The sequence below is a fragment of the Dreissena polymorpha genome, chromosome 2, assembly GCF_020536995.1.
Source record: "Dreissena polymorpha isolate Duluth1 chromosome 2, UMN_Dpol_1.0, whole genome shotgun sequence".
In the NCBI taxonomy this organism is placed as follows: Eukaryota; Metazoa; Mollusca; class Bivalvia; order Myida; family Dreissenidae; genus Dreissena; species Dreissena polymorpha.
The window spans coordinates 111,987,545-112,004,355 of NC_068356.1; the positions used below are offsets into that span (position 1 = coordinate 111,987,545).

Here is a 16,811-nt window from a genome sequence, read left to right on the forward strand (position 1 = left end):
ATATAATGACCAGTGTTGTCACCGGATGATGACCTAAGTATGGCGGCTGCCATATGGTCAGACATTGGTCGATGTCCGTGACCAATGCCCTCGGGCAAAAACCGGCGTATGGGGTCGCCATATGATCTGATGTTGACCAACTGTTTAACTTAATCAGCGCAGTACGGTCGCCATCTTGCCCGGTACCCGGTGACTGATGCTGCAACTTGTCATCCATGATCTGCGAAGTCACTGGGTATTTATCAACTCTTGCAACCATCATGTAGTCAATTGTATAAAAAACAAGAGCAAAACATATTCAACAATAAACTGGTCACAGACCAGATTATCATACGGCACATAAAATCATTATTTGCCCATAATGAAAATAATTAACATTCTCTCAGTTATTATTGTCAAAGAGAAAGTCAATTGTACGTATAATACCACTGCCGTAGATCATAAATTAAACAAAGTTTAATTCAAAACAGATGAAAAATAAAATGACCATCAATTAGATTGTCATATGGAATGTAAAATCATTATTGCACACAATGGCAAATGATTCTGTCAATGAATTAGAATGGTGGTCGGACCGACGGACGAACCGACCAACCGACATGTGCAAAACAATATACCCCCTCTTCTTCGAAGGGGGGCATAATAACACAATTTATCTTATCAAAACCCCATTTAACCAAGTGAAACATATTGAAAAACAATTTTCAATTCAGAGCCGTAAAAGGCACGTCTACACCTGGTCAATCCGGAAAGAATATTGAGGGCTGGTTACTTGTTTTTGCCTGGACTGCATTGCATTATGTTTAACCTAGTCTATATTGCAGTATGGAGGTGGCCGGTTCCCAGTAAATTTTCCGGACGAGTTAATTTCCCTTGGAAAGGAGTAAGCTAATAGATAGCAGGTCAGTATTTATTACATTAAAATTACTGCGTTGTGATCTTGTTTTCTTTTTTACATTAATAAAGCTATACTATTTGACATTTATTGACACATCTTTAGCGATCAAATAAAAATAAAGTTGTTGCACTTACGCCATGGTGGTCGAAATGAAGGTGCGAGACAAAAACAGCTTTGAGATGGGCAAGTATTCTCAATGTCTCCTTGTGACCAAACATCATCAGCATCTGTCTGTATGTCCCCTCACCGGGGTCCAGTATCATATACTCATTTTTCCTGAAAATTTTGCTGGGTTAGCTGGTTTATAAGGACTTAACCCTTAACCACTCAGATATGTAGTTTGACTGTGTTTAGTACCTTCAAAAATTTAATTATAGACTTTTCTTACTATATTCAAATTTTAAAGGCTACATTTCTATACTGATGAGCAGCAAACAGCATAAAACCTGAACAGACTGCCAGTTACTTGCAGGCTGTTCTGGTTTTATGCTGTTTGAACATAGCCATTTTCACTTTGCTTCTGAGTGGGAAAGGGTTAATTCATGAACCTATTCAAGAAACTGAAAACTTCCCCACTTCAATCACAGGCGACTCATGAACAACTATCGTTTTGTTTTCTAGCAGGGAGTCAAACCAACCATACTTGGATATGTTGAAAAGACCTCTGCAGACAGACAGTTTATTCAGACTTATACATAATTACATAGCTAGCCTGACTTTTGTTACTCACTTTAATGACTAAAAGGTGCAACAATTGAATTGGTGTCCACCTAGTGACTGGGAGGCAATTTGTTCCATCCTCACTGTGGGAGCCTTCTTTAGATCTCCCCCATAGACACCAAGTACTGGTTTAAATAGGTTTAAACTTATTAAAGTTTTTCATTTGTTAATTAAGGTAAATTGCTTAAGCTAAAAATAATTGTTAATCAACATACACATACCTGATTTCAAGCATAATACCCGAATTATTCCTTCTCAAATTAGGTTTGGCTGTTCCAGTACCAAGGAACGTTATTTTTGGATACTCTGCTGTGAATATAGGAGCTGCAACATCAAATTTAAACTTTGAATGGTTTTTATTAGAGGTACCAGCATAACATCAATGTTTACCACAAAAGTGCCCAAATTAAAAAAACTTGTACTCTCTTTTGATATTTTAGAGATAGAAAGATGTATTTTTCTAGTTTGCAATTGTATAACAATACAATGATTTGATTGGTTTTACCATGGTTTTTGTTAAATGGTGTGTAATTGGTCAATATAATTATTTCAATATTTTTTTAAGTTGTGTTTTGCAAGAGGACAAATTGGCTTGAATTACTGAAAAGTAAACAAGAACTGTCAGAAGACAGTGCACTCGACTATTCAAGTGCTTGACAGTATAACGTATGCCATCTAAGGTTAATATTTAATAAGGTCAAGGTAATATAGTCATATTCTTAGTGGGAGAGGACCATAATTGAAACATATCGATCGCTTATGTTTTAAAGAGGTTGTAAGATAGCTCCACTATATATATTTCATATATAATAGTAGAGATAAAAAGAGCCATAATTCTTACAAAATGCTTGATACAGTTGTCTGCTCTTGTTTATAGATTGGGGTCATGTTGGTAAAGAAGTTTGCAAACAAGGGCTGTTTGTAAAACATGCATGCCCATATGGGCTGTCAGTTGCAGTGGCAGCCATTGTGTGAATCCGTTTTCTGTCACGGTGACCTTGTTCTTTTACCTAGTGACCTGAAAATCAATAGGGGTCCAGTCTTGATCAATGTACCCATGAAATTTCATTATCCTAGGCCTAATTATTCTTGATTTATCATCAGGAAACCATTTTACTGTTTCGAGTCACTGTGACCTTGACCTTTGACCTAGTGACCTGAAAATTTATAGGGTCATCTGCCAGTCATGATCAATGTACCTATGAAGTTTCATGATCCTAGGCGCAAGCGTTCTTGAGTTATCATCCGGAAACCATTTTACTATTTTGAGTCACTGTGACCTTGACCTTTGACCTAGTGACCTGAAAACCAATAGGGGTCATCTGCCAGTCATGATCAATGTACCTATGAAGTTTCATGATCCTAGGCCTAAGCATTTTTGAGTTATCATCCGGAAACCATTTTACTATTACGAGTCACTGTGACCTTGACCTTTGATCTAGTGACCTGAAAATCAATAGGGGTCATCTGCCAGTCATAATCAATGTACCTATGAAGTTTCATGATCTTAGGCCTAAGCATTCTTGAGTTATCATCCGGAAACCATTTTACTATTTCGAGTCACTTTGACCTTGACCTTTGACCTAGTGACCTGAAAATAAATAGGGGTCATCTGCCAGTTATGATCAATCTACCTATGAAGTTTCATGATCCAAGGCCTAAGCGTTCTTGAGTTGTCATCCGGAAACCATCTGGTGGACGGACCAAAGGTCCGACCGACCGACTGACGGACCGACATGTGCAAAACAATATACCCCCTCATCTTCGAAGGGGGCATAAAAAGGGTTTGAGTCCTCATTGATACAAAGACACTGTGCAAGTTTGCCAAGAATTGGATGAAAATTATGGACTTTATCACATACAAAAAACTGAATTTTCATTTTTTTCTCAAATTCAAGGGGAGATAATTCTGGACTATTTACTCTGATGTAACCCATTTTCAATAGGGTTCGAGTCCTCATAAATATAAAGACACTGAACAAGTTTGAAAAGAATCGGATGAAAACTGTGGACTTTATCGCGTAAACAACAAAAAGTCTAACGCACGCACGGACGGACGACGGAAACCACACCATAACATAAGCTCTTCAGGCCTTCGGCCAGTAGAGCTAAAAACCACTGGTAACAAGCAAATTCATTGAATTGATATCCCCTGCCAATATGCTTCTGGACACAAAATGTTACATTTGACACTCAAAAAAGCATTTGTTCAAGATACAAAGGGCCTTAACTCTGTTATTAACAGATGGTGTACAATGTCATTTGGCATGCATCATCCTCTTATCCATATATATACTCATACTAAGTTTCAATGAAATTTGCCAAAGCACTTCCAAGATATGGCTCCGGACGGACGGAAAGACAGATGGAAAGACGGACGGACAATGCCAAAACAATATCCCTCCACCGACGGCAGGGGATAATTAAGACAATATCTATGTATGAAAATATGATAGTATTCAACAAATACCTACTGTCTAATTTTCCGCTTGTTAATAAGTCATGGAACTTTTTAAGCTCCTGTGCAAAGCTTTTCTTTGGGAATGTGTATCTTGTTTGAAACTTTTCTTCCATTAGGTGTACAAGATAGCCAGCTGTCTTCAGTTCTGATCTAATGCAATTCTGAGGGTCCAGTTGTGGCACGAAACTCCTAAAATTATAAGCCATTGCCTGATAACAAGCAATTTGTGTGTTATGTGAAGGGTTATATGAACAAGATGAGTCACAGAGCCACAGACTAGCATACCCCTATGATCACTAGCATTGCAGTACCCTTAACCCTTTCCCACTCAGAAGCAAAGGAAAAATGGCTATGTGCAAACAGCATAAAACCAGAACAGCCTGCGAGTTACTTGCAGTCTGTTTAGGTTTTTTGCTGTTTGCTGCTCATCAGTACCTAAGGTTTAGGGATGAAGCCTTAAAAACTTGAATATTGTAAGAAAGGTCTTTAATTAAATATAACTTTCTAAGCCACTACAAATACATGAAAATGCATATCTAAGTGGTATAGGGTCAATCTGTGTTTGTTTGTTTACTTGTATTATTTTGCAGTTGTTTTTTTCAAAAGTGTAATAGTCATATTACAGCAGTCAGTTAACCAAATTACTCTTTTCCTGGAAAAGCTAGCTTACTAATAAAGCACATACTAATTCCAGTGACTGATTCTGTCCTACTTAAGTCAGAGGAATACAGAAGAATGGCTGTAGAAAGAATTTCATGACCAGTTGGACTGAATTCTGTATTTTTTTAAAAGAATGATTTAAAGACGAGCCAGAAAAGCACAAACCTTTATGCCTTCAGTGTGTGTGTTTGTTTGTGTATGGGAGAGTAAATAATTGCTTGCAACACAAAAACACAGCAAAACTTAAAACACAAGAAAAGTATTGAATGTTAACATCATTTAGTGAAAAATTAAAGAAATATTCATACCAGTAAACAGGAAAGAGGAAGCAAATGTAAAATAAGTTGTTAGAAATGTCTCTTGTTTATAATTAGATCCATAAAACAAGAGATGTGTTTGTCAGAAACACAATGCCCCCCTAATGAGCTCCTTTGATCTTTTTTTACCTTTGACCTTGAAGGATGACCTTGACCTTCACTTTGCACCACTCAAAATGTGAAGCTCCATGAGATACACATGCATGCCAAATATCAAGTTGCTATGTTCAATACAGTAAATACAATACAATAAATTCAGTACATCCAGATGTTTAATTAAGTAAAACCTATTGTAAGAATGTCATAACACTCCTTTCTGCTTACTCTGAACAAGAACTTATACGATTAATAAATTTGAGCTCATTTTGTTATATTATTTCTGAAATAATTTTATGTTATTTATGTTTATCAATTTCTAATAATGTTTGCAAAACGAAGCATATGTTCACATATTTTTATGAAATGTTTTCTCATTAATCACTACTAGTTTCATGATTCAAACAGAAAACTCAAACCTAAATTCAAGCATTTTTCAAGGCCAAATTTTCATTTTCAAGGCCAAGAACCGTATGTAGTTTCCTTTAAAAAATGCATTTTCAAGCCAGATTAACACAGTAAATATAGTTTTGAAATGTTCAGCTAGCCCAAAAACGGCCACATATGCTGTCTTGCGGTCTCCGCAAGAAAATTTCTTTGCTATGGTACTGTCATGGAACATAACCTAAAATAACTTGGTAATGTTTTTATTGGAATTAAAGGATTGATGTGTGCAATCGGTTTGCCATACCCACAATACTTCCGCTTTCAACATATCATTTTTTGTAACGAATTTGTCTATGGATGTCTGCGAGTTTGATACTGCTGCTGATGGTTGCGAAGGTCCTGGAATTTGAATGTCTTCTATCTGCACACTCTCTGTGGCTGTGCCTTCCTGGTTCGACACAGATGGGCTGTTGTTGTTTATGTCTGTTTTAGATTTAACAGTTTTAACAATAGGACCTTCCTGTTTCACAAAAAACACATCGCAGGAACCCTGTTTGCTTCTCAATTTAATGTTTTCTTTGTGGGTTCCCCTTCCTCGTGGCTTTTCAAAGCGCTTTCCCCCATCCCCCCGACATCAATGGTCTTCATACAGACCCGACAATGTGCTTTTCGAATGTCAAATGTTTTCTGTACCCAGGAATATTCAGTTCACCACCCGTGTTTGAAACGACACTTCCCCATCGCTGCGTTTTCACTCACGAAAATTGATCACAATGGAGAACCTCTGACGTAGTACACATAATCTGTGACGTGTACACATAACGTTTCGTACTCAATAGTGTACGAAACTTATATATCTCGTACTCAACTTTTTGTGCGAAGGAATTTATGATATTTTTTTGTTATATTTCCCTTAAGAATGATTTAAGTTTATAATTAAAGCGATGATAACATTAATTTTGAGCAGAAATATACATTTTCAAGGCTTTTTTTACATGAAATAAGCACTTTTCAAGCACTTTTTCAAGGCCAACCTTTGTTCAAGGGCTTTTCAAGCCTGGGACTTGTTTTCAAGCACTTTTCAAGCCCTGTGCGAACCCCGAGTTTAGACTTCTTATGCTTACACATGTGCGAAAACTTCAACAACGGAGATTCTACTAACTTACCTATCGTAGCCACGCCTATGTTCCGGCCGCAGCACATACTTCAGACAAAACTCTCCATATGCCACAGACTCATCAGATCCAACGAAAGAGTGATGCGTATCCATGAATCCACGCGCCAGGGGAAACAACTCCGGATGGACCTCATTGTTGACTGCACTTGCTGCGTGAGCTCCCCTTAGATTTACCATTCCCGAATCCTCGTTCAAAATTAGGTGCTTGCAGGAGTATCTAAAAGGAAGTCATTCAATCATACTAAATGAAATTTTGAAATAAAATAGCTGTTCGAAGCTTATTATCACGAATTTACGTAAGTCAATTTTCTAACTCAACTGTGAATTTTTTGTTACATTTAAGTCTCACTTAACCGTGAGTTTGAGGAGGAATATTTGCATATCCTTATAGCTGCGATTTAAAATGGTTTTTGAGCTTACAGACATTCTCAATACTAAGCTCATTTGAAACTCAAGCCTCATTTTCTAAAAGACTCAAAAATTGAGAATGCTCATGATACTGGCCCATGTCTATTCAACATATCTATGTAAGGTAAGCACAATTGACAAGACAATTAGATAATATATCTTACAAACTTTAGATCCGCCAAAGTACTGAGTCAACCTTGCAAGCACGATACATATATAAACAAGAGGACCAGAGGCCCTCTGTTTCTCACATGAGACTAATGGGAACTTAACTGCTCTCAGCAACTTTTGAGATATTTCTGATACCATTTTTCTGATACCAAAATATCAACTTGCTTATCCAACTTATCCAAGATATCATTAGGACAAATCTTCTGACCAAGTTTCATTTATTGAACTATAAATGTGGCTTTCAGTTTTAACAAGGTTTTACTATAGCCATATAAGGAAAAATGCCTAGCCCCCTGGCGGCCATGTTTTTTGACAAACAATACCCGTTTTTTCTAACTCAGCCCAGTTATGATTAGAACAAATGTTGTGACTATGTTTTATAAAGATAGGACCACAAATGTGACTTCTAGAGAATTAACAAAGGTTTACTAAAACCATATAAGGAAAAAAGCCCCGCACCCTGGCGGCAACGTTTTTCAACAGACAGGAACTATTTTTGAACTTAGCCCAGATATAGAATCAAAAAGTGACTTTTGAAGTATTAACAAGATTTTACTATAGCCATATAAGGAAAAATGCCCCACCCCTTGTGGGTCATATTTTTCAACTAACAATACCCATTTTTTCGAACTCACTCAAGCCATGATTAGATTAAATGTCATGATCAAGTTTTATATACATGTAGATTGGACCACAAATGTGACTTGTAGATATTTAACAAGGTTTTACTACAACCATATAAGGAAATGCCCCTCATCCTGGCGGCCATGTTTTCCAATGGACGGCACCAATTTTTGGAATCAGCCCAGATACATGTAGCACAAATGTTCTTTTTCAGCATAAATGTGACTTCTAGAGAGAAAACAAGGGTTTATTATAGCCATACTAGGAAAAAGCTCGTCCTCATGGTGGCCATGTTTTTCAACCAACCGGAACCATTTTCTAACTCATCCAAAATATCATTGGGAAAAATCTTCTTACCAAGTTTCATTGGATTGGACTAAAAATGTGACTTAGAGTGTTAATAAGGTTTTACAATCACCACATAAGGAAAATTACCCAGCCCCCTGGCGGCCATGCTTTTCAACCGATCGGAACCATTTTTGAACTCGCCAAAGCTTTTATTGGGACACAAATCTTCTGAACAAGTTTCAGACTACAAATGTGGCCTCTAGGTTGTTTACAAGGCAATCGTTTAGGGCACACTACAGGCGAGGGACAGAAAATGATCGACAAAAGGGGATCTAACAAAAAATACAGTTGATATCCTGGTACATGACTAACAACCTATTTAAGTCATTTATTAGCTCATAAAATCATCAAAGCAACAAGTGTTTCCATAGGTTAACATTTTAATTTAACCCAAAAGTATATGCAAGAAGCATTTTAATAGTTCCCCATTTCAAAATCACAAAAGCTGTGCTTTAACAGTTTCATTTTCAACCTTGACACCAGGGACCGTATTTTCCAACCAATTCATAGACATAAAAATAAAGAATAGATTTAACCCTGTCCCCCATAAGAAACAAAGTGAAAATGGCTTTTGCAACCAGCATTAAACCAGAACAGCCTGCGAGTTACTCGCAGTCTGTTCAGGTTTTATGCTGTTTGCTGCTCATCACTATCTAAGGGTTGGAAATGAATCCTTTAAAATTTGAATCTAGTAAGAAAGATCTTTCAGTAAACAGAATTTTTTAAGGTACTACAAATGCTTCAAAAAACATCGCTAAGTGGTAAAGGGTTAAACATTAAGTGTCAAAAAATTGTTCATTATAGACTTAGGTCTTAGAATTGGTTGGGGAATACCGGCCCAGACCTGCCCATGAACTCCTTGTATTTAGGGTGCTCCATTACGCCCTTAGGGGTCATGTGCACGATAACCTCTGCCCCCGGTGATCCCTGGGACTTCTGGAGGGCTTCAAGCTTGGAAGATGACAGCAGGTCTTCAAGATGGCCGACAGAGGGGACCTCTAAAACTGTTTGTAACACTTAAAAACTATTATATATCGAAACAATTTCAGATGTTTCCATTCTTATTCCAATATGTTCTCTTTTGCTAAGAAAGTGAGCTACATATGGTTTATGGAATATTTTAATGATATGAGCCTGATTGCACTCCAGTGATGTATAAGATAAATACTATAAGTATATGTCAAGCATAGTCAACCAGACAATTATGATTTTAACATTGAAGGCAATATGAGCAACGACATGGACATAATATGTCTGTCATAAAAAATTGACTCTAAGGGATGTATTTTTCTTTTTGGCTGGTTATCAAACTTGACTTCCATTTTATGGGAACAAACCTACCTGGTATGTATGGTCAAGACTCATTGAATATTGAATGTGGAACGATTGATGAAACTGAGAATTTTGCTTTTCTTGCATAAACAGCGGGGGAATAACTCTAAAGGGCCTATTCCGATTGGGCTGTTTATTGAAAGTAGCTTCTATAATATGTCAACAAGCATTTGCAGAAAGTTGGGTGTGGACTCCTTAAAAAGTGTGAAAGAAAGATAGTGAATAAACAGCAAATTAGGCTCTTTAAAAAAAAGGGCAATAACTCTTAAGTTTCTGGAGCAAATTAACTGCTTATAGAAATTGATATCCATTAAATTAAAAAAAACATTTACAGCAAGATTAGAGGAGATTGTATAAACTGTATGACTTAGCAAAAGGAAACTGTGAATTTTGCATTGTTTGTATAAAATAAGGCCAATAACACTCGAAATGTCTGGTGCAAATTGGCTGGTTAATAAACTTGGCGAGCATTTTATGTTTAGAAAGATTTCTAAAAAATTTGGTGATTTATTAATGACAACTGTACCTCTCAGAGAAAGGAAACATAAATAAATGACAATAACTCTGATGTCTCTGATGGTTTTCGAACTTGGTCTCCATTTCATTTTGAAATTTTTCAGAAATTTGGGATGAGATTCTATGAAAACTGTAGGAGTTGAAAAGCAATAAGCCACCTGCATATCTATACACCCGCGAATGAATTCAAATAATACATCCCATTAAGATACTGGCCATACAAAGTGATTATTCATACCAACAATTGGCCGCACTTCAACGCAGCTGTCCGAGTACACTTCCTGTGGTGTAACCTAAATACCAAAGCTAACATGTAACACATGTTTACATATTTCAACATAAATGGCAAACATCATACAGCATGATGTACAACATTAACTTATTTTACAAATTTCAAAGGTTCAGCATGCAATTAATGAGTTGAATAAAGATATGATGAGCTGATACTACAGGTCTACACTAAAACTTCCAGCAGCTTTTGTTTTTTATCCCATCATCAGACGTGCATTGTCGAAATAAACCCCTGTGGAATAAATTTTCTCTATTTCGGCAGTGCTGAAATATAGCTGTCACGCGCGGCGGAGAATGGTCATATTACTTGGAATCAACTATAAAGTAATCATTTTTAGTAAAATCTAATCAGATTTAACTAAACAAACAATTTGATACCAAGATGTAATATATTTTTAACACATAATGCAACTCAAAAAGCAAAAAACATTATTTACAAATATTAAGTGCGCGTACTCGTGACGTCATTATTAACACGTCATTCGACACAATGCATGTTATTTCACGCTAAAGCTGCAGTTGTTTAGTGTGTTTTTTTTCCATTATTTCTTAAAAATCGGGGACGTAGAGGTATGATAAACAGAAAAACAGGTTAGTTACTGATCTTTTTGTAATGTATTAGGCTCGGCACGATTAAAATAATGAAACAATGTTTGCTTAAAATAACTTTGGGATTTTCCGTGTAGTTCGATTTTCTTATTCTATTTTAAAAGAAATAATTTACAACTAAGAAAATTGATGGGATAAATTGAATCGCCAAGGCTCGTGGTTCAGACTTTCTAAGCCTCGCAAAATAAACTTTGCTTTATTCAGCACCGACCTAGTATTCTTTATATACAGTATTGCTTAGTAATTGATGACTCCTTATTAGATTTATCTTACAACCATAACTGCTAAGGCCAGTTTCCCAAAACAAGCAAATTTGTTGAATTGATACATGTAGCTTTCTGCTCATTTATGTCTATACACCTATGGCCTTTCATGTTGAAATCTTATATAGTTTTTGAGAAATAGCCCTAAAATGTTTGACAATTGACAGACTAACGGATGGACAACGCCGAAGCTATATGCCTCCGCCTGTAATGTACAGAGCACAAAATTTGTAACAAGGAATATTAACAAAAAATTGATTCCACCACAAATTGTCCACACCACATATTGTCAATCAAATCATGTGTGTAGGCAAATAAAGATCAACATTACAACAACTAGGTACTAGTATATAATGTGGTATATGTATAAAGACAGTATAAGCAACAGAAACAAACTCACCACCCTTCCGTTAGACAATGTGACAGATTTTCCTCTCACTAAATCTCCAACCCACGGACCACTGCAACAAATCAACACATTTAATTAACATTGGGATAATGAGTAAACATGAAAATGATTAATAACGTGAGCAAATCTGTGAAACACCAGAACATATTTATTTTCTTTAACTTTTCCATTCAGTATACAAAGAGATGTTTGATTAAGGGACTTGTTTTCTTAACATATTATAATCATTTTAATCAAGTGCAACTAGAGTTTGTCACAATACTGACGAAGCATATCCCCTGATGATAGATGCAAATATTTAACTATTTGATTCAAACAAAGTTACCACCAGGGTTTGGGTAATTTTGACCACATTGGCAGTTAAAAAAAATTAAAACAACCATTATAAATTCTGTATACAGAACAAAGTGGATCACAATAACAAGAGCTGTCAGAAGACAGCGCGCTCAACTTTTCGATTGCTTGACAGTATAACGTAAGCTATCATGGGGATATTGTTCATATTCAATATGGTCAAGCCAGGTACATTGTAATATAGTTATATTCTAACTGGAAGAGGACCATAATTGAAACATATTGATCGCTTATGTTTAAAAGAAGTTGTACATTGAAGACGATTCTGAGTTCAGGTATATTTTCCACAATCTATTGAACATTTGTAAAGACATATAACAAACTAATAAGATTATATTTCAAGTTTGATAGCAATAGCTTGGGTGGGATGGTTGGACGGTCTTTCAAAAATAAAATCATATCAAGAGATGTGTTTGTCAGAAACACAATGACCCCTTCTGCGCTGCTTTGAAGCCATATACTTGACCTTTGACCTTGAAGAATGACCTGAACCTTTCACCACTCAAAATGTGCAGCTCCATGAGATACAAATGCATACCAAATATCAAGTTACTATCTGAAGCAACAAAGAAGTTATGAGCATTTTCGAAACCTAACCACGAAACCTAAACGCAAAGTGTGACGGAAGGACAGACGGACGGTCCGATCACTATATGCCCTCCTTCGGTGGCATAAAAATAATTATGTTTTTTATGTGTTTGTCAGAAACTCAATGCCCCCTATGCGCCGCTTTGATACATGTTTTTTTACCTTTGACCTTGAAGGATGACTTTGACCTTTCACCACTTAAAATGAGCAGCTCCATGAGATACACATGCATGCCAGATATCAAGTTGCTATCATCAATATTGCAAAAGTTATGACCAAGGTTTAAGTTTTTTGACACATACAATGACAGACACCTACAATGACAGACAGACAGACAGGCCAAAAACAATGTACCCTGATCATTCGATCCAGGGGCATAAAAATTTCTTTTTGTGTGTGGAGGGGTGTAGAGGGGGAATAATGTGGGGGAGGGGGTCATTTATTAGATGATATTTCAAAAATAAGAAAAAAACAAGAGCTGTCTCCATAGGATGACATATGCCCCCGATAAACGTTTTGATAAAAGGTATGAGCATTTTTCGAAACCTAAACACAGATTTCGAAACCTAAACGCTGACCCTAAGTTCAAGGTCAAGTTCAAAGGGGTCAAAACTTGTGTGCGTATGGAAAGGCCTTGTCCATATACACTGAATATGAAGGTTACATCTGAAGCGACATAGAAGTTATGAGCATTTTTCAAAACCTAAACAGAAAGTGTGACAGACAGACAGACAGACAGACAGACAGACCTATATTCCCTCCTTCGGAGGCATAAAAAAGGGGAAACAAATTTTTTTGGGGGTAGGGGGAATTCTGGGGTAGGGGGTGGTTTGGGTGGAGTCTATTGCTGTATGTCAGGTAAGTGTTGTTTTGTCAAAGTATGAATCAAATCTGATCCTAAATAAAGAAGTTATGGCAATTAAAGCAACATTTAATTATTTGACCTTGAGATTCAAGGTCATTCAAAGGTCAAGGTAAAATTCAACTTGCCAGGTACAGTACCCTAATGATAGTAAGAAAGTACTTAAAGTTTGAAAGCAATAGCCTTGATACTTTAGAAGTAAAGTGCATCTAAACACAAAATTTAACAAAATATAAATTACTAAAACATAAAAGGGCCATAATTAAGTCAAAATGCCAACCAGAGATATGCAACTTGTCCAGTACAGTCCTCTTATGATAGTTAGCGACACCGAGTGTTCCAAGTCTGAAAGCAATAGCTATGATACTTTAGGAGTAAAATGGACCAAAACACAAAACTTAACCAAATTTTCAATTTTCTAAGTATAAAAGGGGCCATAATTCTGTCACAAGTCAGAGTTACATTACTTTGCCTCATGCACAGTCCCTTTATGATAGTTAGTAAGTGTTGCAAGTATGAAAGCAATAGCTTTGATACTTTAGGAATAAAGTGGACACAATACTCAACCAAATTTTCAATTAATTAAGTATAAAAAGGGGCATAACTCTAAAAATAATGCTGACAGAGTTATGCACCTTGACCTATACAATTATCTTGTTGCCATAAAGAAGTATTCCATGTTTGAGTTAATTATCTTTGATAGTGTTAAAGTTATTTGACTTTATAAAAAAACTTTAACCAACGCCGACGCTGGGGAGAGTAGTTTATCGCTCATTTTTCTTCGAAAAATCAAGCTAAAAAATATATATATATTTTGAAAAATAAATATTTATAAGTTGTGTGACATCCAGGAATGCCCAGTTCCTGGGGCATCATTTGAAATATTAAGTGAAGACCACAATAAAACTTTACATACCAAGTATTAAATCTCTAGGCTTTGAGATTTAAGAGGAAAGAAGTTTTCAGCTATTGTGCTTAATACGTTTTTATAACTTTATTTCTTTGCAACCACACTGTAACTCCAATATAACATGTTCCTTTATAACGCTGTATGCAATATAATGTGGGGGATGCTTGGATCCCATTTTTTCTCCAACCTTCCATTTAAAATCCATGTTATGTATCTTCATGTATTTGCAGAAATTTCAAAGATGGCGGCAATCACATCTTGAGTGCTTTATTAAATTGGCTAATTGTTGTTAATCTGTTGTGCAATGTCAATAAAGGTGTTAAAAACTTTTATGTTTGTGTTTATTTCATGTATTCCCTGTGTTTAGACATAGACATGTTTTATTAAGTAATATAGGCCACCGGCCCAAAATACAGCATTTACAAAATATATCAGGCAGAGTGATACATAATCATATAATCATACATTTCAGAACATTTAAGCAAAAAAGTTTCTGAAGTGATACACATGATTAAAATGTTGGATAGAGCATTACAAAAATATATTCAAGTATGTATGTTTAAAATTTCTTTTCTTCTCACAAGCGACTTATGCAAAAACTTAGCAATCCTTATTATATTATGTTCATCTTTTAAGCATAAGATATTACATGTATTCCCTATCAGAGCGGTTTGGTGCGCTAATTTCAATAAGGTAAGTGCAAGCAGAATAATTATTGAATTAAAGTTATTCAAAACGATTAAAACATTTTTTCTTTAATATGATTGCAGTTTGTTTATATTAAAGAAGCGGCTGTGAAATATACTGCGCGCATTAAGTATAAAACAAGTTTTTCTGACATTTCATTATCAAAAAAAAAATATATATATATAATTTCATCTAGTATTAATGCATTTCATCTTTCAGTACATGAACGAGAAATTAATTAAATAATCCATACAATTTATTTACATGCTAACACAGTGTAATTATTAACAGAGATTCACTTTCATTTTTGCCGGTATCAGAAAGTTCGTGGGAAGCACGTTTTTTACATGACTGCGTAAGACGCAATAAAACATTTCTTTGTACATGTATCTTATTTCATTCAATCTAAATTTAATTCGCTATTCCAATGAAAGCTCTGCCCCATAATGCACTATACTCTTTACACTTTTGAAACAGGACGTATGCATATGGTTGTGTTTATGAAATTCTTAAACATATTTATCGTAATAAATGTTCCAGATTATTTTTTTGTACGTGATGTTTTAATTTTATTGGATTACGAGATAATTGTGCACATAAGAAAAGCAGTATGTATACTGTTATCAATATGATTTGGTTTATATGCATGTATTGGCAAATGACAACACAGCATGGTAATAAACAGGACCTATATAATAGGCTTAACTATACCTGTTTTTATAGCCCCCTGCCATAAATGAGTTCAAAACTTATAACGCTGTCCGTTTATAACGCTTTCGCATGTCTTGGACCCCGTCACCCGCGTTATATTGAAGTTACAGTGGAGTAATTTATACAACTGTTCATCACACCATGTGCCAGAAATATCCAAATATCAACCTGCAATTTGTACTTATACAACAGGAAATAACAAAAACGTATTGTTGCTTTGATTTACCTTTTCTCTCCAAGGTTATATACTTTCTGAGCATCAACTTTGTTTATGGAATGCTTAAGCTGGAAAAAACAATGAAATCATGCTGCAGTATATGATAATTACCGAATATACGTAAAGAAAATCCCATTTATTAAATGGTAAAAGACACTTGTATACAAAGTCAAGATCTTCACATCAACCTTTGAATGTATTCTTAAAGGGATCTTTTCACGCTTTGGTAAATTGACAAAATTGAAAAAAGTTGTTTCAGATTCGCAAATTTTCGTTTTAGTTATGATATTTGTGAGGAAACAGTAATACTGAACATTTACCATGGTCTAATATAGCCATTATATGCATCTTTTGACGATTTTAAAACCTAAAAATTATAAAGCGTTGCAACGCGAAACGATTGAATAATTTGGAGAGTTCTGTTTTTGTCGTTAAATTTTGTGAAACTACGAAGATTGCTTATATAAGGTATAAAATACGCAGAATATTGTACTCGGCGGAATAGCTCAGTAGGTTAAAGCGTTTTTACTTCAGGACTCTGGCAGGACTCCAGGGGTCACTGGTTCGAAACCTGCTCCGGGCAATGTTCTTTTCCTTTTTTTAATTTTATTCTTGATTTTTTACTGGAGCTTTTACGATCAAATGTTTACATTTATCAATATAAAGCATTTAATGAATAAGTTAAAAAATGCCAAATTCTGTGAAAAGGCCCCTTTAACATAAAATTAGATTCGTAATTATTTTACTATTAGAAAATAAGGAAGATATTTTAATAATGTTATTCTTTAATCACAA

At 35.5% G+C, this 16,811-nt stretch overlaps 1 protein-coding gene across 2 annotated transcripts in view; it reads right to left on the bottom strand.

The window, feature by feature from the left end:
• LOC127868521 (ribonuclease Z, mitochondrial-like) overlaps nt 1-16,811 on the bottom strand; it is a 59,636-nt gene that overhangs the window by 22,391 nt on the left and 20,434 nt on the right. For both annotated transcript variants that reach the window (XM_052410363.1, XM_052410362.1), the window contains 8 exons: nt 16,026-16,084; nt 11,679-11,739; nt 10,354-10,408; nt 9,112-9,271; nt 6,706-6,933; nt 4,093-4,268; nt 1,840-1,942; nt 1,033-1,174 (listed from right to left, as the gene is read on the bottom strand). In XM_052410363.1, coding sequence (XP_052266323.1) covers nt 1,033-1,174; nt 1,840-1,942; nt 4,093-4,268; nt 6,706-6,933; nt 9,112-9,271; nt 10,354-10,408; nt 11,679-11,739; nt 16,026-16,084 — 984 coding nt within the window. The remainder of the gene's footprint in view (nt 1-1,032; nt 1,175-1,839; nt 1,943-4,092; nt 4,269-6,705; nt 6,934-9,111; nt 9,272-10,353; nt 10,409-11,678; nt 11,740-16,025; nt 16,085-16,811) is intronic.